Source organism: Xenopus tropicalis, chromosome 5, assembly GCF_000004195.4.
Source record: "Xenopus tropicalis strain Nigerian chromosome 5, UCB_Xtro_10.0, whole genome shotgun sequence".
Classification (NCBI taxonomy): domain Eukaryota; kingdom Metazoa; phylum Chordata; class Amphibia; order Anura; family Pipidae; genus Xenopus; species Xenopus tropicalis.
In genome coordinates, this window is record NC_030681.2 from 141,732,886 (window position 1) to 141,758,746 (window position 25,861).

Genomic DNA, 25,861 nt, shown 5'->3' on the forward strand with positions numbered 1-25,861 from the left:
CAGTCCGCTTGTTTCTGCCCCTACACGGGCAGATAAGCTGCCGAGTCGGTCCAAGGGACCGATATCGGCAGCTATTATGGGCCCGTGTATGGGGGCCATAAGTTCACTCTGTTTCAGGCAAAATTAAAATTGCACGAAGCGCTCTTGTTAAAGGAACAGTTCAGTGTAAAAATAATATAAATTGCAGAAGGGCTCAGAAGAGCACACTAAGCAGCTTTATATTAAGTTGTGTCTGGGGGGATATGCCCCCTATAATAATTTACATTTTATTATTTCTGTACAGGAGCAGAGCAGGAAAACATGGAAAATGTTAGACAACTGGGTTGGTGATGTTCACAAATTATCAAGTTGTGTTCATAGATATTCGCACATATTTACAAAAAAAAATAAATATATATGACAGTAATTACTGCATGAATCTTACCATGTAGACATCAAACTCATCCAAGCACCTGAATGGTGACTCTGCTATAGACCAGAGAGAGAGGATAAAGCACACGGTGGAGAATGATCGCTCTCCTCCGGACAGAGATCTCATATCACTTAGTGCTGCCTTGTTCCCTTCTCCTGGTTGGACCTAGAATGAAAACATAAGGGTTACGTTATATCCTACGCAATGAGTCGTGTAGCATTAAATGTGCCCTGTAGGTTCTATCACATAGAAATGATCCTTGAGATGATGTGCTGTGTATTACACACATGTGCTGCAGCTGGGGATGGCGTACTGTATATTATACATGCAGAAAAAACAGAACTCCCTTACAGCTTTAGACATTTGCTGAATATATAAAAGGAGTGTTGTTCCTTCTCTACATGTATAATCTGATTCAGTGGTAAGTGGTTACTGTGCAACATGCACCTTGAGGAAACCGAGTTGTGTACACACTGTACAGCATAAAATAGATCTCCAGCAGCTGGGGCCTACACACTGTATACCATATAACAGACCTACAGTACCTGGGGCCTACACACTGTATACCATACAACAGACCTACAGTACCTGGGGCCTACACACTGCATACCATACAACAGACCTACAGTAGCTGGGGCCTACACACTGTATACCATACAACAGACCTACAGTACCTGGGGCCTACACACTGTATACCATACAACAGACCTACAGTACCTGGGGCCTACACACTGTATACCATACAACAGACCTACAGTACCTGGGGCCTACACACTGTATACCATACAACAGACCTACAGTACCTGGGGCCTACACACTGTATACCATACAACAGACCTACAGTAGCTGGGGCCTACACACTGTATACCATACAACAGACCTACAGTACCTGGGGCCTACACACTATATACACCATACAACAGGCCTACAGTACCTTGGGCCTACACACTGTATACCATATAACAGACCTACAGTACCTGGGGCCTACACACTGTATACCATACAACAGGCCTACAGTACCTGGGGCCTACACACTGTATACCATACAACAGACCTACAGCAACTGGGGCCTACACACTGTATACCATACATTTATTACAGCTGGAGCTTATTATGTACTCAATACCACACTAAAACTACTCTAGCTGGCCTGCTGTACAGTATCAGAAAATCAAAAAAACAAATATAAGGACCACCCTCCACCTTTGAAAACCAGGAGCAAAATATAGATTACATTATCCTGTTATTAAGGCCATAGCGCAACCCTAAATATACAGATTTCAGAAGGCCCTTTTCACTGATGCATTGCTTACCACTCTACAGATCTACCAGGGTCTGCTGTACTGTATCCCATAATATCCCATATATTTATCACAACCTGGGCTAATGTACCACATAAACTACTACAGATGTGGTGTACCTAGGGCTGATGTACTGCACATCATAGTACAAACCTAATGCAGCTGAGGCTGATGTACTGTACATGTGCTGAATCACGCTGAGTACAGAATGAGCCAGGGCAATTATTGCCAATTAACACATGCATGCCAAACCAATCGTTTAACCTGATTCCCTTAAAAAAAAGAGAAAACGTTTGAGCCTGGAACTAATCAACAAATGTTTTGATAGCCTTCAAATCCCAATGATCATAACACAGATTAGCTCCTTTGCAGCCAGCACTTGTAACCAGAAATATCATTGCTGAAATATGGGAAAACCAGGGAATGTATGTGCTTTTAGTCCCACGTTCCACAGTGACACCTAGTGGTGGTTACAATAAATATTACATTATCCCATTACAAATTACATTAACAATAAAATGGTCAAATATTTCTAGAATAGGATGTCTATAAATGAAACATAAATCCTATGCACCGAGAAGCCAACTACAGAACATATCTTTAATTGGACTTCTCAAACTCAAATCACTCATGCTGACCTACTTATGAGACAAACTATAATGCACAGATGTTTTCTTATGGACTTACTGTTATTGAAAGAGTCTCATTCTTATGGTCGAAGTTGATCTTGCCGGAGTAGGCCCTTTGTGACAGTAACGAGTCAAAATAAATCTTGCACCGGAAAGTAAGGCACCTTAAATGGGTGGTGGGGAGTGAAAACAAAGTACAGGTGAGTACTATAAAGATAATTTTAAAATCTATAATGCTTTATAGATGTTAAATGCTACCCTGCCTATGTAGCATTAAGCCGCCTATACACAGGCCCACTGTGCTGTATCCATCTGCTGATGTACCGCACATTGGCAGATAACCTACCCAATCTATGAACCACCCTCTCTCTTTAGTACAAGGATATGAGTTGGGATCACTGGGCCACCATACATGTGTCTGGAGTCTTCCAATTCTATTGGCACGTGTATGGCCAGCTATAGATGAGAGGAGGGTTCATTTAATTTCACATCAGGTTTTGTCTTTCTCCTACCTAAGCTCATAAAAAGATTGAAAATATAAAAGGGCACGGGGGAAAGAATTCAAGGTTAAGTAATTCTATTTGTAATTCCCCTTGCAGAGATTGTATTAGATACATCAATTAAATAGAAATCTCACTGTGACTAAATGTAATGTCGTCCCGGAGTTTTAAAAAAACAACAGTGTGTGCGGAAAGAAAATGAGGAGACTCTCTTTGCCTGGCATATTACACACATCGCTAGTTTGCTTAATTAGGGGTTTAAATCCTGCGTCGTGAGAGCTGCTAAGAACAAGAGTCACTTATCTAAAAATTATTTGTTCAACTTTCTTATTCACTGCCACCAAATGGCAAGTGTTTTGTCCCCACAAGCCAATCGTAGGCCAATCTGGGCAATAGATGCGGTTATACAATTACTCACGAGGGTGAAGGGTGAAGGTGTTAGGCACTGGCTTTCATTTAATAAACACTAGGCAAGACTGTGACAATGCAATGACCCACAGCAACAAGACTTTTGCTTCTATAGTCTAACAGAGGAATGCATAAACTAGTTGGTTTCTTGAATTAGTACCAACAGTATAGCAAGGAATTATCTACCTATCAATACATATAACACAGGATTTCTTGTCATCCTTTGTGAAAACATGTTCTTGTGTATCAGACTGCCTCTTCTTTAGGGCTCCTTCAGGTTTGGGGCACGAGTCTGCACATAGGAATGTGTGATCTGAGCTACCAGGCTAGAGCTACAGTAGGAAGCTACGAGGCCCAAGCTGAAATGGCAGCTGCTATCGTAAACAAATGGATGAAGCTTCTAGGGCTGTTTACTCCAGTATGGTAAATCTTTCTGCAGAATAAATATAGCGTTCTAGGTGGCAATAATATGTCTAATGTATTGGCAGTAAAATGCCAAAATGTATTTTCTTCTCCTTTCATAACTACAGGTACAGCCAGCAATTCATTACATGTTGTCACACTGAGGCCAGACACCATTTGGAGAGTGTGTCCTGCGCCTCTAGATGGTGCTAGAGTGCATTTTTTTTCGGTACATTTTCTGAAATGCTTTCTTGTGATGGGCTTAGGCTGTAGTCATAGCACAAAAATTGCTCTGCTTCTCTCTGCCTGTGGTTTTCAGCCAGGCGGAGAAAAGTGGCTCTGTGTAAGGTTCTGCTGCGTCTTGAACCAGGGACCTTCTGGCTGCTCTTCCTACTCAATACACCAGGAGAGCAGCCGTTAACTGCTCACCTTTCTTTCTTTTGCCTATTCTTTCTCCCTTTTGTTCTGTTTATGTTTTGTCTCTCATGCAGCACTATTTTTTGGTTTGGCTCAGCCAATCAGGGCTGACTCTGCCCTATGTAAGCCCAGCCCTCCTCTCCTTGCCCGAGCATTGATTTACTTGAAGCACTGTGGCATCGTCCCTAGATCCTAGTTCCTACTCTGATTCTGTTCTTGCTCCAGTCCTGCTCCTGTTCTTGCTCCAGTCCTGCTCCTGTTCTTGCTCCAGTCCTGCTCCTGTTCTTGCTCCAGTCCTGCTCCTGTTCTTGCTCCAGTCCTGCTCCTGTTCTTGCTCCAGTCCTGCTCCTGTTCTTGCTCCAGTCCTGCTCCTGTTCTTGCTCCAGTCCTGCTCCTGTTCTTGCTCCAGTCCTGCTCCTGTTCTTGCTCCAGTCCTGCTCCTGTTCTTGCTCCAGTCCTGCTCCTGTTCTTGCTCCTGTCCTTGCTCCAGTCCTGTTCCTGTCCTTGCTCCAGTCCTGCTCCAGTCCTGCTCCAGTCCTTGCTCCAGTCCTTGCTCCAGTCCTTGCTCCAGTCCTTGCTCCAGTCCTTGCTCCAGTCCTGCTCCTGTTCTTGCTCCAGTCCTGCTCCTGTCCTGCTCCTGTTCTTGCTCCAGTCCTGCTCCTGTTCTTGCTCCTGTTCTTGCTCCAGTCCTGCTCCTGTTCTTGCTCCAGTCCTGCTCCTGTTCTTGCTCCAGTCCTGCTCCTGTTCTTGCTCCAGTCCTGCTCCTGTTCTTGCTCCTGTCCTGCTCCTGTTCTTGCTCCTGTCCTTGCTCCAGTCCTGCTCCTGTTCTTGCTCCAGTCCTGCTCCTGTCCTGCTCCTGTTCTTGCTCCAGTCCTGCTCCTGTTCTTGCTCCAGTCCTGCTCCTGTTCTTGCTCCAGTCTTCGCACACTTCAATCCTGGTCTTGTTCTCACTCCAGCCTTCACCCACTTCGTCCTGTTCCTGCTCCAGCATTCGCCCGCTCCGTCCTGTTCCTGTCACCCTTTGCCTGCTCTGTCCTGCCCTCATCTCTTTCCTTGTCTGCACAGTATCAGTTCTTGCCTGAAGTCTTCCCTTTTCCCTCTCCTCTTTAGTGCCCCCTATGTTTCCCTTACACTCTGCTCTAATTCCCATCTCCTTGTAGCTGCACTGACAAGTATAGCTTGCGTGCAGGTACATGCAGCTGAGTGGAGCAGAGGTCGGCCCAAAAAACGCATGCATGCAAATTGAAGCTGTATTTATTTCACACTACAGCTTTTTCAAGTAACTGTAAATAAATAAAATAAGGCCATTTTAAAGCCTCAGAGACAGCAATGGTTCAGATATCCTAGTGGAATAGGCATATGGCAGCAGTGTAAAAGCCCTATTGTTTAGAAACCAGTGGCAGAAATGTAAATACTGCCAAAGGCAAGGTAAAGTGTGAAAATTATACACGTACACTGAACTGCAGGCAGAGAAGTGTGTTATTTCACACTTAAGCATTTTCAAGCAATTGTAACAAAAATAAGGTTTTTTTGAAGTCTTCAAAGTAGCAATGTCTCATATAGCCTAGCTGGATAGGCATATGGCAGCAGCGTAAAAGGTTGGTGGTTCAATTCCCTTTTCGAATCAGGGTTGGACTGGGCCGAAGGGACACTGGGAAAAATCACGGTGGGCCCCGGCAGCCCAGACCCTGACGGGTTAAACTTATGCGCACTCAGGGGAGGACGTTGGGTGGGGGCCCTGCACCCCCCAGTCCAACCCTGTTTCCAGCCAAAATCAGCATTTTATTATGTTTTCTTCTTGCACCCCATTACTTTATCTTGTTTTCTTCTTTATTTTGCCACCATATCTTATTGAAGAAACAGTTCTGAGAAATTTGTGTTGTTCTACTAATAAGAATATGTGAAGAAAACAAAAAGGATCATGGTCTAGCAGAAAAAGGGCAAATTAAATTCAGTAAATGTGTAAAGCAGAAGGCAAAGATAAAAACAGGAGAAAGCATTGGTCAGTTTAAGGAATTGAACACCCAACCTCTACAGTCAAGGCTCCCCCATTCAGACAATGCACTACCTAATGGTGCTTTTTGGTATTATCTATAGCAAGAATAAAAGACCCATTCAAAGCAAACAAAAAAGCAAAAGAGAATATCTAAGGTAAAATGAAGAAATGTTCTTACCGTCGAAACTGCTGATAACTCTTGTATCTCTGGGCCATTATGTCGTCTAACAGTTTAATAAACCGCTTCAGGTGCTTCACTTTCCCCTCCACATCTTGATACCTTTCTTTTGCTTCATGGTACTGCCTTTGCAGCACAAAACACAACACAATAAAGTTACTGTACAAGTCTCAACAAATATATGTTTACATACATGTTTTATAAGGATTCTTACTGCATATGATAGATTTATAAGAAATGTTCTCTTTTCCCTGCTTTTGTGTTTATCTAAAGGAAAGGTGTTTTTGTTTTGTTTAGTTTTTAATTAACAATTACATTTCCACAGCTTCCAGCAAGTCCCCAGTATATCAACAGAAAGTGAACTCTTATCCTAAGTAATGGCATTGTGAAGTGCCTGCTACACTATTTTTAATTCAAACTGACACCGTACAAGAGTCTAATTATCTTGGCAAGTGCAAATTAGTGCTTCTCCACAACTTGACGAAGACATTACAAGACTGACAAATCCAGGGAAACAAACTGAACAACTTGCCAACTGAAACAACATTTGAATAGACAAATCATTCATTTAAAGGCGGGGGCAAGCCAGTATATGATTGACAGCCCAGATTTTTAATTACAATTACTTTAACTTTCAATTCAGCACTTCCTAGATATCACTTAGATGGCAAATGCATAAGATTTTGGGGTGATAAACAGCTTCCTTTAATAAGAGTGCCCACAAAATGGCCTGCTGACTGTGACTGTAAATTCAAAGACTGAAGGGGAAAAAAATTAATAATTTATATAGAGTGAGTAAAGTTTATTTTGCTCAACTAACATGATAGAAAAAGATTTGGACATCTAGCTCTTTCCACAAATTCAAGCTCATAAGCTTGTACCTAACCAACCATGATAACCTGAGAGATGAGCAAAACGATGCTGGGTTACAGTGACAACACAAGTTAAGAACTTGAAATGCTTTGCCTTCTACTGTAAGGAACCTAACACCATGGTCCCTTGGTCAGCCAATAGGATATGTGAGAATTAGATATGTAGCACCTTTCATTGGTGTTTATTATGGGCAGTCACACACCTCCAACCATGGACTTAGAAGCACTAAGAAAAAACCTACCTGCTTCCCCCAGCCACCAAGTCTCATTAAAATTCCCAATATTCAGTATAATAAACCTATCGTTACACATGCAGACGCGAATCCCTAAAGAAATGGTACTGTTCCTTTGAAGAAAACTTGTATAAAGCATGATATCTGTGATAAAGTCAATGATAAATAACAAAGGAGATTTGCCTACTTTATTATTTCTTCTCTGTTTCCGTGGAGAACTTCTTCAGAGTTTATTTTTTCTCTTAACCTGGTAATTTCGGTGTCTAAGCTTCTAGCAGTTCTACTGACTTCTATTCGCTCTGGGCAGACGCATTTGGCCTGGGAGATTTTCACCTGAAACAACAAGAAGGTACTGCATTACTGCCACAACAAAGTATTTTCTAAACAAAAACTATTTTTCACTGACTTAAAATTGGATATTGAAGTATACAGGGAACCCACTCAAACCGATCAGGATTTGCTGTTTGATTCCCACCACCCTCTGGAACATAAACTGGAGGTTTTTTTACCCTCTACACCATCAGGCTAAAACTGTGGCAACCAATGTTAAAGCTAAAGAAAAGAAATGCAAGCATCTCAAATGAGCTTTGAAAACTTGTGGATACCCAGACTGGGCCTTTGTCATAACGAAACCGAGGTCAAGCAAAAAGACCAGACCAACTAACAGAGGGGAGATAATTAGCAGGTGCAGAAGAATAGTCATTCCAGATGTGGCTGGAACATCAGACAAACGTCTGCAACAAACATTGCACTACTGTGTTTTTCAACCATGCCACCAAAGCACATGAGAAATAATCTGGTCTATGCTGTCCAGTAGTGAAGAATGCTCTGATCTATTCATTGGGGAGACAAAACAACTGCTCTGTAGGAGAATGGCCCCACAAAGGAGGGCTAACTCCTCAGGACAAGAAACAGCAGTCTATATACACCTCAAGGAAAAGGGACAGCAATATACATATTTTTGAGAAAAGAGGTGTGAAAGAGGCTATTTATGCTAAACTGGAACAACCATCCCTAAACAGAGGAGGGGGCCTGCAACACCGCTTGTCACCAACTTACATCCTTATCCCAGCAATTTCACAACAATTCACACTTCCAGTCTTGTACACTGAAAAATTAACACCTGTCTCGATGAGAATCATGGTACCATTGTGTATTTCCCAAATGCCGGGGAGTTCCCTACATTTCAGATGAACACAACAAGCCACTCAACATTTTCAAGAAAACTCAGAAAGCCCAGTTGCTTTAGACTTAATTCTACTAGATAATGAGATGAGACTAGATTAAAATCTTCAGACTTCTACTTCACATTCCACAATATCCAAAAACCTCGGTAACTTTTTTAGTTTCCAAACTTAGTACAAAACCACAAACCAACTAGTATTACTCTTGAAAGCAAACAATTTTAACCCACAAAAGGCTCATTTTAAACTGCACTTTTTATTTTTTCTCTTAAAGTTTAAGGATAAAGCAGGAAAGGCTTTTTTTTACAATATCACTCATTGTTATTTCCATTAATTAATATAAAGCAGTGACAACCACCTATTAAGATAAAAATATACTGCTGATTAAATATATGGCTTTTCAATAGAAGTTTTGTCATGAATTAGCTTTGTGCTTGGTTTTAACTCTTAACCAAGAAAAAGAACATCACGTCCACAAGGATCTTCAAATGTATCCAGCTGGGGGCAGAGACTAGTGACCAAGGTTGCATAATCTACTGGGGACATGGTCAACTAAACAGGGCGTCCAACTGACTGCCCAACTGCAGGGACAACTTGCTAAGCTTTCTTATAGCCTGACTGCATAGATGTATAGCAAGAGATCCCTAAAGTGCTGGAAATGAAGAAAAGCTATAAACTAGCAGTTTACACAGGACTGCATTATCATCACGACTCAGATATGACCAGCACAGCAAGCAAGGTTCTGTATACCAGTACAACCTCATCCTCTATCCAGTCACAGACTATAGATTACAGGTTGTGTAAGACATGAATCAATGATAATCACCATCTCTGCATGCTCATAAGAAAACTGATATCTCCCAATGTTACACCAAAATCTATTGCAAAAGTTATAAATTGGATCCCTAGTCTATATACCTATAAAATACTTTTGGTATCCAGTGCAGTAAGATGGTGCTTAGGTTTTTTTATACTGTGTTATACTAAGCAGGGCTTCCCACCTCCAACTCTTGTTCTTTCCCTGCTACTTCTTCCTTTCGCTTTTGGATGCGGTCTAAGTGCTCCTTCAGTTTGTCCACATAGTGCTTCTTATGGCGCTTACAGTTCTCCACTTCTTGGTCAATTCTGTGAAGGTCTTCCTGCATTAAATGATGGATGTTGTCAATTCTTACAAATTTATCAGCATCACATTCACTTTTTTTTTTTTTTAAATTTAATTTCAACCAGTTTTCAGTGACCTTAGAGTGTCATTTTGTCACCATTACTCTGAAATCATCGTTTGCAAACAATGCTCTTTATAATTTTTGTTGTGTAAAGTTTACTGTATTGAAATGGGCACCCCCTTCAGTTAAAAAGTATATCCCAATGCTATAGCTCATTCATTTGGACACTCTGGATTTCACACTGGATGATAGTTGCCTATGCTGCAGGGACAAGCTCTCTATCCTACCCTTTAGTCTAAAAGAGTGATTCAACCCCTTTTGTTCAAATGGGAAGTCCCTCTGCTTCCCAGAGAATCTGTGCAACACACATTATAAAAAGCAAAAAAGGACTTCAGGTCCTAGAATCCATCATTTCCTAATGGAACAAGGGGAGGGACGGGTTGCATTACACTTTCAGCCTGAGGAGTGTTGGGAAATAGTATTTCTTTCCAGATCCAGCGTTTATTTCTTTATGCTCTCCAACAGGTTCTTTGCCCTAGGCCACACTAGACACACAAGACCTTGGCTGATTTCCTTGTATAGGCAACAGTAACATCTGATTGCCTGGGGCCAGTGATACAGATTAAAGACAAATTAGAGGTGGTGAAATTCTGATGTAATTTGTGTGTTCATCCTTCTGGTAGGAGGGCCCTTTTGCCTCTGGGCTACAATCTTCAAAAAATGGAATTGTTTTAAAACTATTGTTCTCATTGCATATCAGAACGGATATTGTCCCTTTCAAACAGAACATTATAGCAGTTCCAGTCATAAAAAATATTGTTTAAATTTTTTTTAAAATGTTCTTATACTATTTAGAATAGTAGTTTTTCAGTAAGATATTTGAAGCATATAAAATATATAAACAGGACTGCTGATCTGTCACTGTATCAACCTAAATATCCTGTTTCTTCAAGGACATAGAGGGTAAAAGTTTCTTGTTGAAAAATACATTTAATATTTCATATATGTTCTCTAGCATAGCAGTTATGAGAACAAAGCTGTGAGTAAGCACTGGTTTATGCACATTTGGTTTTCTATATAGTTGGGGAATGCAGACAACAGAAGAGGCAAAATGTATATTTTAACACAGACCGTTATAATCCCTACCTATAAGTATGGTCATATTTTCCCTTTAAAAGGAAGCTAGGGTAAAGTTTACAAATACACATCCAGCATAAATGGAAAGCTTACCTTTACCGGTTCAGCCACCTCTGACACTGAGCTGATTTTCCTCTTTATTTCCTCATAATTACTCTCTGCCATTGTTAGAAGTAATTTCAAATTCCCCATGTTCTCCTTGGTCAGTTCCATCTCTTGTTTAACAAGTTCTATTTTATTCAAGTTTTCCTCTGCTTCACCTTCCTGTTGCAAGGCAATAAAATCAACGAAAAGTGAACCCTTTTAGTGTTTAAAATTATGTTATTGTTCCCTGAATCAAGGTTTTAACTTTCCCACTGATTTTTATGTGATCTGGATATGAGCTGATGAGATGAAACTTCTGATCATTTCAAATCCTGTGTGTTATACATTTTGAAAAATACACTTAATTTTGGACACCCCCTCACCTCCACCAGTCTGCACTCTCCCCTTGGCTTGTTGCTCCCAAATTCCCATGGCAACCTCGTCCCCACCAGTCTGGATATGCAAAACTTTGTACATTACCCAGTGCACAGACCCAAGTGCTGAACATCTAAATGAAATCTTTTCTCCAATGACTGCTAGTGAAATAAATGCCAATCCACACTCACCAGCACACCCTGGCCTTTCCACTCTGTTCCACCTGGTGCACAGAACTTTTAGAGACGTCGGTACTCTCCACCACGATCCAAAATTGCACAAAATACCGGCACAACAGGATTTGTTTTAGCGGGATAAACCCTGCTGATTTTAATAGTAGCAAAACATGGTTTGCTACTATTAAAATCAGCAGGGTTTATCCCGCTAAAACAAATCCTGTTGTGCCGGTATTTTGTGCAATTTTGCTAGTGAAATAAAGCCATTGTTAAGGTACCACCATCCCCAATTCAGAAAAGACCTGGTCTTACCAGAGTAGCAATGTCTATGGAAGGCTGCTCTTCCACATTCTCCAGTTCTGCTATACGTTCTGAAAATGCGCGAAGGTCTATCTAGTAAAAATATAACCAGAGAAATTCATCATCACATAACAGCACTCTTAATGCATTTCTAAAGTGCCTTATGTAGTTTGGTTTTTCCGTTAATTCAATAGAAATGAGCACGGAGCAATTAACCTTATTCCTAACCTGCTAGTGCAATCTTAGGAGGCTGCAAGTGATCTATGATTGTTGCAAAGAGCTGCAGCACAGGTGAAATCAGATTTTACACTGTCAATTATCCTTTGCTTTACAAAAAAATCAGCTCTAATCACAATGCATGATAGCACATGAAATTACATGAGGCAACTGACAGGCGCAACAAAATCAAGTTTTAGCAGGGCAGTTCCATAATAGCATCAATGTGCAAAAGCCCTGAACAACAGATATTGTTATTAATTCATAAATGCTACACTGAAGCTAAATGAATATAGAAAAGTAAAATTCTAGAGTGATGAAGAAGAGGCAATAAAACACACTAAATCAGTCTGCATTAATACAGAACAGATGAATACATTAGCAGTTCCTATTACAGTGGGGATCTACAGGCAGCGGCTGCCCAGCTGTACTTTTATGCCATGTCCCTTAGGCAGTCAGGAGGATGCTGGGACTGTATTACAGCAGCAGCTGGATAACTGCAATGTGTAAGTCCCTGTTCCCAGCTATTAATTCCATGTTCAGACAGCTTTATGAATCATATTATTAGAGACAATATATTTTGCACTAGTGTAGAGTAGAAAAGAAAAATACAGTTATAATTCAAATGATTTATATATTTCTAAATGATAAAGCAAACATGCAATTTGAGATCTATTGAATACATTTATTCTCTGTTAGCGGATTTACCAGAATGCCACAATCCAGGGTGGGAAACTGCAGTTAGAGCTACTGTTAGACCATCAATCACCTTGGCCTGCAGATTATCCATAATGGTACAAACTGCTTGATCTCTGTACTTATCTGTACTGATCCGCTATGCCAAATCTTGCAGTTTGATAAGAGAATGCAAGCTAGCAATTCTCATACTCATACAATTCTCATCCCGTACGTGACCCGCTCCATATCGCCGAGCAGGCAGAGACCTAATCCTGACACTTCAGGACCAACCCACAAGTAGGACCGCAAGGTGTGCATAGCTCGTTGCCAGGTGGTGGTGGGCCGTAGTAACGTTGTGCTCCATAAAGGCACCGACACGCTCCTCATAGACAGAAAGTCATGCTTACCCCAAATTAGGCGCTCAAGCTCGTTTTGCTTTATTTTGCCTGCTTGTAAAAATCCTCAGTGCTGACAATCTTTTTGAATATAAATATATAATATAGATATAGATATATAATAATACCAAAAAAAAGGAAGCTGCAGGAGCTAGTGTGCAGGTGTACAATTATTGAATGGATAATTCCCCAAAAACTGGTCTGCTCAACAACACAACAACTGTTGTTTCTTCCAACAGCCCCACTGCCTGTACTCACCTTCTTCTGAAGGAACAGCAGGAATTTATCAAGCTGGTTAAACACATATGGGACAGACTACAACAAGGATGTAGAGTTAATCAGAGGGTACTGGAGGGTAGCAATGCATGTGGAGCTAGTAAACAACAAGGCGATCCTTGGGAAGCTTTTGAGGCTAATGGCATAGTTTTCGCCACTGGGAATATTTCAGGGCCTACAGGAACCCTTGAAGGAGATATTAACCACTCCACACAAACACACACCTTAATGTAAAAATGCTCAGAGTACTCTTCCAATCACTTTGCAAATTGCATTATTTTTATATTGCTATTTTCATATTAGCAGTTTTCACACTGATAATATTGTGAATGTGTAAAATGAGCAGCCCATGCTGTTCTATCTAGGAAGCTGGCTGGGCAGAATGGCAAAAGCTTAAAATTAAGGATACAGGAAGCATCTCCTGATGCTTCTCTGCTCAGTTGCTTCATGTGACAGAAGCTATAGAACTGTAGATCTAAATCGCAAAAGTGCTTATAAGAGCAGTTTTACATTGTTGTGGTGGGGGGAATTTATGTCCCCTTTAATGTGATGTGACTTCTGGTCAAGTGAAGGGGACAACTTTTTGTTCACAGGCTGTTATGAAGTGGTGCTAAACAGAAGAATGGTTATTTACCTGTATTTGTTTCTTTGAGTTGTGATACTGACGCAGAATGTCTTCATTTTCCTTAACATCTTTATCCACAGAATGCAGGCGCTGCTGGAACTTAGCCATCTGGCCTCCAAAATTTCTAAGTTCTTTCTCCAAATGACTAAAAATAGAAGTTTCACTGTACATTAGGGTCTAAGACATTTCTAAAGACAGGCTCCTAATAGATAGATTCTGGCACACAGGGTGATTTTGAGCAGGTAGCGGCTCACAGAGCAGGGGACAAAACACTTGAAATCACCCCATTAACTTTAAAGGTGAAGACACATGGAGCTACAAGTAGCAGCTACTTGTCACGGCTACTATAATAGACATTGCTGATCATTTACTGATAACTGTCTTTACATGTGTTTTAGCAGAGAAATTCTCAGTATTCTCTATGGCAGGGTATTTTCTGGGGTTTAGTAGCCATGACAAGTAGCTGCTACTAAGTAGCTCTGTGTGTCTTAAAGCGCCAGTTCACTTGCTTGATAGACATTTACTCAAACACTGAGCAATCGAACCCAAGCAAGATGCTAATTTACAATAAACTATAAAAAAAGAGTAACAATGCCTTAATCTAGGAAAGTTACTCTCTCCTGTACCTTCCCCAGTTTGTATGTTATCTGAGGCATTGATATACACTGTATAGCAAATATTTTACCTATGATGAGGATTTTAGTCAAAGCAGATAAAAGGCAAAAAGCAAATACACAAAAACAGATAGCAATATGCACAGTTAATAGGAGGCAAAAAGCAGAAAACCATGACATATAAAGGAAAGAGGAATCCATAAATAACCTACCTTATTTCTGCTTCAACATCACGACTTAAGATAGCGGCCCTGCGAGTGTCCGATGAATAGTAACGGTTTGTATAAACCTGGTCACCTTCACCTGTAAAGGCCTCGCGGCAGTTTCTAGGGGGGGCCCTTTTCTGCATTATTTCTCTTGCTTCATCTGTACCCTGCAGGGAATATATTAGATCAAATGCATGTAACCACAAAGCTTGGTGTTGCTTCTCCAATAAAGGCATAGTCCAGACATTCCCAAAGGGGTTTGGCTTATCAAGGACAACCCATAAAAATGGAAACAGATCCCAGTCTGAATGACAACACTGGGATTGGTTAATATTAAAGAAAATCTGTTGTTCTGGATATTTCTGACAAACTGAATCGACCCATATCCATAATATGTGGATTTCAGTCAGGATGGTAGGGGCACTTACCAAAATGGGTCAAAGACTTGATAGGTATATGTATGGCCAGCTTAAAAAAATATGACTAAAAAATAATAGCACAAAAGGCACACAGTGCAACCAATAAGACGTTTGCTTTTTAAACAGGTGACCAGTAAATGCTACCTGTTGATTGTTTGCTAAAAGTTACTTGCAAAAGAATAAAAAAAGATGGGTTTCAAGAAATGCTGAAAGAGACAAATAAGATTAAAAATAAGTATTGAAGTGGTGAGCACAGCAAGAAAGAGGTGGAAAGGGAACCAACATGTACATCTTGACATAACACATATTAGGAGCAAAGGTGCAAACCTAATTCTTTTACCTTCATTTTACTTCAACATTTTTGGTGCATATTATAGACACATGCATTTTAGTGCGAAAATAAACAAATAAAAATATAGATGTGAAAATAATCGTGAACTTCGCTGAAAATTCTCATTCATACACAAGTCAGATTTCTCTTTTACTATAAACCCATGTCCACTGCATGGATAGAGAAGTTGTGTGCCTAATTAGGAACAGATAATGCAATACTAGTATATGGCCAAACTGAGATGCCATCATTGACCTGCTGACTAGTGCAAGCACATATACTACTTAAAGGAGAAGGAAAGGCAAAGTCACTTGGGGGTGCCAAAATGTTACCTACCTTGTACCCCGGCTGGTGCCCCTGTTAGGAGAAAACCGCACCAGCCCGGGGTACCTGTAGCGCTTCCTCCTTCCTGTCTCGCCGTGCGCGCATGCGCAGTATAGTGAAAAGCCGAACTTAAACAGAGAAGTCGGCTTTTCACTCTACTGCGCATGCAATTGTCCGGGACATTCGGCAGTAGCGCAAGTAGGAAGGAGGAAGCGCTCTCGACAGGTACCCTGGGCTGGTGCTGTTTTCTCCTAACAGGGGCACCAGCCCGGGGTACACGGTAGGCGATTTAAGTCACTTGGGGGAGCTTAACATTTTGGCACCCCCAAGTGACTTTGCCTTTCCTTCTCCTTTAAATAAACGATAAACAGCACAGATTTGCTCCCTTGAAAAAGTCAGGAAATGAGCAAATCTTTGCCCTTTTGGGTCAACCAAGAGGCTAATAATCAGATTTTAGGGAGCCTCGCATAGAGTAGTCATTTATGGATTTATATGGTGCCCTGGGCAGTCATTGGTTGACTGTAGGCTTCTTTAATTCCATAGAGGTTCCAATAGGCAGGCAGCTTGTGCAAGACTGCAGGAGTCTTTAGCTAACAACTGCCTGGCAAAAGCTTCTCCTAGTCAAGCAAGAACACATTTATTGTGTTTTGTCTGTTAATGGCAGAAAAAATGTGTGTTTGTGAATAATTCTGACTGATGGTTCCTTTCGTTGAGTCTCCCTAGAAACCTGAAGGTCGATCCTCCTGTAGACAGGACACTTGAGAAACTAAAGCCAAACAGGCAGTATAAAGGGAAGAGTATCCCTGGTAACTAAGTATCCTCTTTTTCTGTTCATTAATTGTCCTGCCTCCTGGAAGATGGAGCTTAACTCCACTGGTCTCCTGTGTCCCCAGGAGACACCAGAGAAATATGTGTTTGTGTATTATATTGCAGAAAAAGTGGCACTCTCAATCCCTCCCTGTTCACAAGATGGGGTTGTGGGCCATTTGGTGAATCTATGTGCTATGAGTAGTAATTTGCAGTTGCACTGATGCACATGTAAGTGCACAGACGTACAAAGCCGAGTTAACCCCCACACACAGCCTAAATGTGCTCCCCTGAAAGGGAAAAGGCTAAAGCTAAAAATACTGCATTTAGAATGACAATTAACATAATTACTAATGCATACCTTAATAATTAATATTGTCTCAACACCTCTCATATCAATCAGGCAATTTGCCACCACAGGATGATCAATTTCCAATGCAGTCAACACAGTTGGATGGTTGGGATGAAAGGTGGCTCTGTAAGCAAACAGGATAAAATCTTGAACACATGTTGAATATTACTACCAACCATGTTATCATGTTTTGGAGGTTTCATTTTGAAAGAGATATATATATATATATATATATATATATATATATATATATGGAACTCCCCAGTAAACCCCCTTGATTGTAGAAAATATGCCCAAGCTCCAACAAGGGGGCATTCTCTAATGCTGACAATTATCAGATGACCATACAGTCTTATGGGATTATGGAATGTAATCATGGTCCCCTGAGGGTCCTCTGGGGATGCTGAACAGAATCCAATCCCTAAGAATCACGTGACTTCAATTTTCAGATTAGACTAAATTGACCTGTCCAACACGGAATATTGTCATCTTAGTAGATAAGGTTATAGTGGCAGATGTGCTAGAGTAGATATAAAGTGTGGATGACAATGAAAAATTCTGGGGGGAAGTGCTTAAATATTTTGCTGAGAGACTTACATTTTTGCAACACTCGTTCCCCACTGTTGTGCCTCCTTGGCAAAGTAACCAGTCTACACTCACCTCACACACTGAGCTTTGCTACTTGCTGCTTTTATATTATGCAAAAAAAAGCAATACTTCTACACTGGAAATCAGCTGTGGCCCCTACTATTGACTACTGGAAAAAGTTGGTTAACGACTTCCTGCCCGGTCAAAAAATTAACCTATAGCCAAAGGGTGTTCCAAAAAATTTGATACAGTCTGGGGTGTATGGATATTTGTACAAAAACAACCTTGTAGTAACTATATTTGTGTATTCACTGGAACTGTAATCTGTGAAAAAACAAATAAAAAATCCCCACCTTCGGCTAACATCATAGACTTGATCTCGAAACTCATTGACAATAATCTGCGGCCTTCGGCCTCGTGGATATTCTCTTGACATTATATTCTGAAGCATTCTTTCATCCTGGTGATTATCACAACAGAAAGCAAACAGGAGCCCTTTAAGACAACACTCAACTGCAAGTGCCAACTCTTGGTCTTTCAGATGGATGCAGGCACCTAGGGATGAAACAAAGCAAGTCAGGCAATACAACTATATCTTTCAGCATCCTCAGCCTTAAGGGCTCTGGTACACGAGGGAGTTTATTCGCCCGCAACAAATCTCCCTTGTTGCGGGCGACTAAACTCCCCGATATGACATCCGACCAACGAAAAGGTAAATCGCCGATGGGATGGCATACATGGCGGTGCGATTTGCGGAAATTTGCGGAATTCGCGTCGCCACGTGTACCAGAGCCCTAAACGGAAAATGTTCCTAGAGCATAAGGTAGATAAAAGTGCCCCTTTAGCCATTTATCTTGCAGATCCAAGGAAGACAATGAAGCTAATTTTCAAAGATAGGTGATGTGTCTAAAAGTTAAAAAATGAAAGCAAAAGACTGATTGGTTGCTAGTTACCACTTATATTTGTAAACCAGGACTATATATGAAACTGTCACAAGCATCCACTTTTATAATAATACCATTAATTTTTACATTTTTGCAGGGAAGATTTTAGCCCAAAAGCTCATATGCAACAAAGCCTACGTATCTGTCTCACAATAAAGGTCCCCATACACGTTAAGATTTGCTCGCTTGGCGAGATCGGGTGGCCCTGGGGCCAAACGATCGAGTTATATTAGTGGCAATGGGGCAGTCGGTTCGGGGACCAATTTCAGGCCTCGTTTCTGCCCCTACACGGGCCGATATGCTGCCGAATCAGTCCAAGGGACCGATATCGGCAGCTACAATCGGCCCGTGTATGGGGACCTTTAGTCAGCCATAGCCATTCCAAGTAGCAAGGTAGTAAATGTATATAGGTCATTCAGATAAACAGCATTTCGGCTTGCTTTGTCTTGTGGGACAGCGGCTCTAAGAGTATACATAAAATCCCCACCATCAAGCTACATGTTTCTGTTGTTTGAAACATGGTAAACTGAAACAGTTTCAAAAATAAATTCTTTCAAACCCAGGAGCCAACAATCGGATCATGCAAGGGCCCTACAGGTACCTACTGGAACAGGACAGCATCAACAGACTTTCAACCAGATATTAGTCATGCAACCCATCCCAAGGGCCCCATACACAGGCCAATAAGCTACCGACTGTCTGGAGGGGACGGGTTGGCAGTTTATCAGCCTATGTATGGCCAGCTTCACTGTTGCTTAGGTCAGGGATGAATCTTGGAAAACTGAAAAATGTATTTTGCCTTGCGTTGTGTAGTAAAGGTAAATCCTCACCTTACAGAAAGTGTGATTTATGGTCTTTTTCTGCTGGTCACTCCCTAAAACACCACAGCAGTGTACATGCAGACATATTTTAAAACAATACTAGAATGCAATTGTTTACAAGACTCACCCAAAGGTCCAACAGGCTTTTTTCTAAAGCGGCCTAGCTTATAAGCCTCATCAATTGCAGCTAGAAGGGCTGGCATATTCTGCCCAAATCTCCTTAAACGGTCCGTCTTACTCTCATGTAGCTCCCTCAGCTGTCTCTTGTGCTGCTCCAGCCTTTGCTTTACATTCCGCTCTTCATTTCTGTTTCAATCAGAAATAAATACAGTAAGTAATGCTCTGTCTCCTCTTCAATGTCTTAAACATCCATATTTCATTTGCACACTGGGGCAACAGACAGTATGGATAATGACACACCATTAGATTTGTCAATGCTCTGCAAAGGGTGCAAACGTCTCCGCTCACTTTCTATGGGACAACTGGAATTGCCATCAACATGGCACCCATGCAAAGCTGCTGCCAGATGTCAGGCTCAGCTTGCCGCTGAGTATGCCCTTAAGTATCATTTTTACAATGTTCTCTGGCCCCACTGCCCAATAATAAAGATGCTATGACTACAGAAAGGGAGTGGTGACTGCTGAAACAGATATGGCAGCAGTTATGATTCATGTGGATGTTTTAGAAAGAATGGCTAAATGTATGATAGCTTGGAGGACAAGATATCACTGGGGACAAAAGCTCATAACTTTAATAATGGAATTTTCTGTTGCTGCTTTTCAACAGAAATGAGGGATGTACAATGATAGGTGCCATACTAGGGGCTGTGCTTCTCTGCAACGGTTGTCCCCAGCACCGTAGCTGTGTTGTGCACTGCACTGAATAACTGTGCACAGAAATGTCTGCCAGCAGGGTTATTTGTGTGGGGAACATGAAAACCTGATTTTTGTTTGTTTGACTTTAGATCCCCCTTTAATTCAAGTATTTGCTCTATTTTGGTAAATAAACTTATATTTGCTTTTTTATATGGGTACCAATTAATGGGAGAACCAGCATATCATCTATAAATAAAAGATTTTAAAGGAATACAGTCATGCTATAATCAGCTATAACACATGACAGCCATTAATAACCTATAAAATATACCCTTATAATCAGTGCTTGGTCATTTTACTAATGTCGCGTGACCGACTTGAGAATTATAAAAAAAAAAAAATCTCTCATCTGTGGTAGGTACCAACAGGTGGTATTTAATAAACCCATAAACATATATGCAGAACAGAAAATATAGTACAATAATGTATCCGCGCGTTTGCTGTTTCATGCAGCAACATTAAAACCAGATTCCCATGCTGGTTATGGTGGGTCTTTATGATCCCATTTAATACAGTGAAATGTAGTTATCGATATAAGGCACATAATTAATCCTAAGTCAATTAGTTGCATTCATTATGCAGAATACTGCTGGCAGGGAGAGGGTAAAATAAAGAAAACTGAAGAACATGCCACATTTAAATACAGTACAACTGATACAAAACTGCATTTGAACTTGATAAGCAATTTGCAAGCTAAGTAGTTTTTGTCTACAGGGTGGAAAGTGTTAAAAATGTAAAACAAAAACGACATGGACTATTTCCTTCAGCTACAGCTAGCCTGCATAAGACTAATAATATCAGGGACTCAACATTCAAAAACAACGAAAAGAGGCTGTTACTAAAACCACTTTGGAAACTACATATTGTTATTTTTTCAGGACAACTTCAGCTTCTTCAATAAGACTGAATGTCTGACTAATTTATTATAGATAACAAAATATTTGGGTCTTATAAAGCTAAAATGTTACAGATATTTACAGAAGCACTATACTAATTTTGGTGAACATTAAGATGCTTCTTGGAAATTCTCACAACAGTGTAATCCATAACGTGTGGAATTTAGACCCTCTCTGCCACAGAAAATAGATCACAGTCACTGAATAGTAAAATTGTTGCAATGAGGCTAAGACTAATATTAAAAATTGAAAAAGTCAAGTGTCCTTCCTAATCATTAGCAGGTTACATTTTACTGTTCCAGTGTAGTTCCTACTGGCTACAGGTTACTATATTCCTGGGAACATTATTCTCTTAATGTTTACAGAAATTCTAGGTTCAACCTCATCAAAACCATGGATACACACAGTATTTAGACACGAGTGGCAATGGCAAAGAATTTAATTTTACCCAATTCTGATGCGCTCTTCCTTATATTTCTCAATTGCCTGCTGAAACTGATGAATTTGTTGATTGGTGGTAATTTCTTTATCATGAAGTGCCTTCATCCTGTCCCTTATTTGGGCTATCTCTTTTTGCCGTGCCATCTTTTCACTCTCAGATGCATTATCAGCACTAGAATTAGAAGATTAAAAAAAAACAAAAAAAAAAACCATGACAATGACATTTTTCCAATTTTCATTTGACGGGTTAAGAAAAATAAAATATTATATTTTATATAGCATATGTAGTTATATATATATATATATATATATATATATATATATCCTTTGATTCTAGTTGTATTTGAAGATGCTGAATTATAATTCACAATGATTAAATCAAATAGAAGGCTAAAACTGATTTTTAATGGTCAAAGTAACTTTTTATAGATCAAATAGACTGAAACCCCTAAGGGACATCTCCCCGAAATGCCTTTCCACCAGCATCAAAGTGAATCACTGGTGGAATGGCATAACCGTCGCTTTTTTTCTTTGTTTCTGAAATCACGCACATTTGCCTGCAGGAGGAAACGTTGCGCAACTTTGGGAAAATGAAACAAACGCGTATGCCATTCCACTGGCGATTCACTTTGATGCCGGTGGGAGGGCATTTCGGGGAGATTAGTTACCTGCAGTAGCAGAGATATAACTGCGGAGACTAATCTTTCCGTTGGGACATCAGCCTAGACAATGTGAAGAGGTGAGCACACACAAAAAGACTTTTACCTTTTTTTCAATTCCTCGATACGTTTATGTAGTTGATCTGCATCTCTTTCTAGACGTTTTAGTTCCATTCTATGCCGGTTATACAAAACCTAGGAAGATAAATGGTACTTGTCAAGTTTCCATATTGTAAATTAAAAGCCAAGTAAAACTTCTGCAGGCATTGCTCCCTTTCCTGCTCTACTGGTGTGCTCATGATTCACATGAACCAGCCAACAGCTACTTTATCCTAATGGAAAAATAGAATGTTGACAGTTGTGGCACCCTCCTGGGGGAACATGATGGCCAAAAGAAAGATAGTTTTCAATCCCAGGGTAGGAATCAAACCTAGGAGCGCGATGATACAAAAATAGAGGGGGGCTGTGTGAAAGACCCCACCCTTGCCTCAATGCCAGCTGTTCAGGATACATAAAGGAAAGACTTTTCCTTAAAGGGATTCTGTCATGATTTTTATGGTGTACTCTTCATTTTGTTTTGTTCTGCCTCCTAATGGTACGATCTATACCCCCACTGTTCCTGTGTCCCCCAAGCTGACAATGAAGAACATGAAAGATTAAAATCTAGTAGCCCAATATTACTTTAGTGAGAAGAAATGTGTTGTTGTGCAAGATTTGGTAAACTGACCAAGTGGAGAAGGGAAGGCATTTTGGCAATTTACTCGCAATAGATTAGCCACATTAGTGCCACCTAGAACGTTATATTAATTCTGAAGAAAGATTTACCATTCCTGAGTAAACAGCCCTAGAAGCTTTCTCTGTTTGTTTAAGATAGCAGCTGCCATTTTAGCTTGGTCTCAGTAGCTTCCGTGCTGCAGCTCTAGCTGCTGGTAGCTCAGATTACACATTCTGATGGGAGGGAGAGTGAATTCTTATGGGAGGGGGAGGAGGAGAGAGCTGAGCAGACTCTGGCCCTGGAAATGAAGGATTTTTCTGAGAGAGGAAGTCAGATACACCAAAACATGTTTACACAAAAGAAAACAAGAAATCCTGCGTTTCTTTTAATAGAGAACTCAGTGCAGCATTACTGTAAGTACTTATGGCTGTGTTTACATAGAACTTTCTGATAAAGCTTACTTAGTTTTTACCTTTCCTTCTCCTTTAAAGGACAAAAATTACCTCTGACTCGTTATAGGATTTCCTTTTTTTTTGGGCATCCTCTTTTAGAGCTATGCCCTGAGGCTTTAGCGCTACAGCTTCCTGAGTGATGTTATCAAGCTCCTCTTGTTTAGCACGGAACTTCTCTTCAGCAATATTAACTTTGCCCTGAAAGGTAAAGAGTTACATTTATGTGACTGATCAGCATTAGAAAGAGCCAACCTGGCCATGCAGATGAAAATACTAAAAGCTTAGCATATTGGTATCTCCAAATAACTGATAGGATCTTGTTCAGATTTTAAACAGGAACACTGGAAAATCCCACTAGCAAACAATCACACAGGGCTGTTGATACAGTCCTCTCTAGAACGGTCTATAACGGCCCTCCCATGTCAACCCTTGGTTGACTTAATGGGAAATTACATTGAGAGAGGAAAATCTTTACGTAGCACCAAAAAATGTATTGAGCTCAACCGTGAGAAGGCAATCTCAACGACAGACTGCTGAGGTTAGTTACAGCTGATATTTATATATACAAATTAGGCAATTTAGCTCAATTAATGTTCCTGTACTGCTTCAATACATGCCACAGTAACACATTTTTAATTGGTTAGGATAAAGTATATTATTAGTTAACTCTAGAATATGCTTACATAATATCTTTGAACAGACAGACAGAAGATACGCAGAGGGGTTGTTAGGCCCCACAGAACACAGATGTCTACTCCTAAAGCCTTGTTATCTCCTCAAGGACACAGGTGTCTGCTCCCAAGCAAGGCTCTTTTATCATCCCAAACACACAACAGCCTTCATGCAGAGCAGTATGTTTACCAAGCTTTTGTATTTCCCATATCACGAACATGTAAGCCAAGTTGAATAAAACGTCATGTATAACAAAATCCCAGGAAGTCCTACTATTAACTACAATATGCTTACCTAAAGTGACAACGGAGCACTTCATCATGGCAAGTGTTCTGAACAGTGACAACAAATCGATATATAAAATAATTGAAGTTCATATTTCATATACCTGGCATTCGTCTATCTTCTGTTTGTACTTCACTGTGCGTCCTTCTTCTGCAGCAATTTGCTCTATAAATGGCTTAATCTGTTTTTCTGCCTCAATTACCTAAAATAAAGAAATGTATTGGCACAATATACTACTTCTCCTCTGTAATGAGAGAAACAGAATCTGAAGGATAATTTCAATGTGGTGTTTAATGTATAGTTTTGAAACATTGACACCATATTCAAAATATCAGATTCTGTATCATACATGCCAAACATTACACAGAAATAGTAAATCTATTGTAAAAAAAAATAAAAATAAATAAATAAGTCTAAACTGAATTGAAAAAAAAAAAAAAGAAAAATTTGCTCACCAGGGCCCAAGCCATTTTATTTTTTAAATCTTCCAGTTTTTCTTTCATTTCTCCCAGTGAGGCAATGCTCTTAAACCTCTCCTCTTTTTGTATGCACTCCAGCCGCAAGTCACGTAGTCGCTAAAATATAGAATTAGCAGAACCTCATAATTTACCTTTATAAAAGAGGCATTGCCAGACTTCAAAGTGCACATTTTTTAAAAAAAACTTTCAGTGTGGGTATTTGTAATGGTACAAATATACCTTAAGTGCACAGATTTTTTTTAAGCATGCAGTGTACAAATACCATTTAACCGGCCTTTAGCTTAGCAGTCACTGCTAATGACAAATGAAAAAAGTCCCTTGCTTGCTATAGGATTTAAACCTTTAGTATTCCTTTCACCCTTTGTATCCTGTAGTTTAGCTGCATAAGAGTCACAGGTTGAACAACCCTGACCAAAAAGTATACTATATTTGAATAGAGACCAATATTTTCTTACCTCGCTACCATTTTCAACTTGATCATGAGTCCTGGACTTCGTTTCCATGATGTAGCTGTAATCTTCCTTCATCTGCTCTAGCTGTGTTGCTTTCATGAAGAACTGTATAAGAAAATGTGCTAGAGTTGGCCAAGTAATGGTAGGTGAGGAGTGTTAGATTAGAAATAGGAATTAGAATAATAAAGGATAGTTATTTGTGGAAAAAGTGGGGCTGTAGACAAAAGGTCAGGAGGTAAGAAGAGTGAGATTAGTCATCCGCAAGAAATTTTCACTACCAAAGGCAACTGCTCTCCTCCAAATTCTTTCCCACTGGCAATAATGTAATCACTATAGTTTGGAAAATCGAAGTGCTGAATAAGTTTTCCTACCAGTGATTTATATAATTAATGGTGGGAAAGCATTTGGAGGAAATTAGTTACCAGCAGTAGGAAAGCCTTATCATGGGGAAACTATTCTCCTCGTGTGCCAGGAGCCTAAAATGAGGAGGTGCGACAGATAGATAAGAACGTGGCAGTGGAGACATGATTGAAGTGGGTGAAGTAACAGATAGCAGATAGTGTATCAGTGGG

The 25,861-nt window shown here is 40.2% G+C and overlaps 1 protein-coding gene across 1 annotated transcript in view; it reads right to left on the minus strand.

The window, feature by feature from the left end:
* Positions 1-25,861, minus strand: part of smc6.1 (structural maintenance of chromosomes 6, gene 1) — a 49,630-nt gene that overhangs the window by 16,005 nt on the left and 7,764 nt on the right. Inside the window, exons 8-25 of the mRNA XM_004918198.4 lie at positions 25,293-25,394; positions 24,814-24,933; positions 24,462-24,560; positions 23,453-23,599; positions 22,341-22,429; positions 21,583-21,747; positions 19,491-19,669; positions 17,952-18,153; positions 17,020-17,134; positions 14,784-14,944; positions 13,967-14,102; positions 11,780-11,860; positions 10,926-11,096; positions 9,534-9,671; positions 7,536-7,681; positions 6,244-6,369; positions 2,401-2,506; positions 425-577 (exon numbers count right to left, since the gene is read on the minus strand). Of these exons, the coding sequence (XP_004918255.2) occupies positions 425-577; positions 2,401-2,506; positions 6,244-6,369; positions 7,536-7,681; positions 9,534-9,671; positions 10,926-11,096; positions 11,780-11,860; positions 13,967-14,102; positions 14,784-14,944; positions 17,020-17,134; positions 17,952-18,153; positions 19,491-19,669; positions 21,583-21,747; positions 22,341-22,429; positions 23,453-23,599; positions 24,462-24,560; positions 24,814-24,933; positions 25,293-25,394 (2,436 nt within the window). The remainder of the gene's footprint in view (positions 1-424; positions 578-2,400; positions 2,507-6,243; positions 6,370-7,535; positions 7,682-9,533; positions 9,672-10,925; positions 11,097-11,779; positions 11,861-13,966; positions 14,103-14,783; positions 14,945-17,019; positions 17,135-17,951; positions 18,154-19,490; positions 19,670-21,582; positions 21,748-22,340; positions 22,430-23,452; positions 23,600-24,461; positions 24,561-24,813; positions 24,934-25,292; positions 25,395-25,861) is intronic.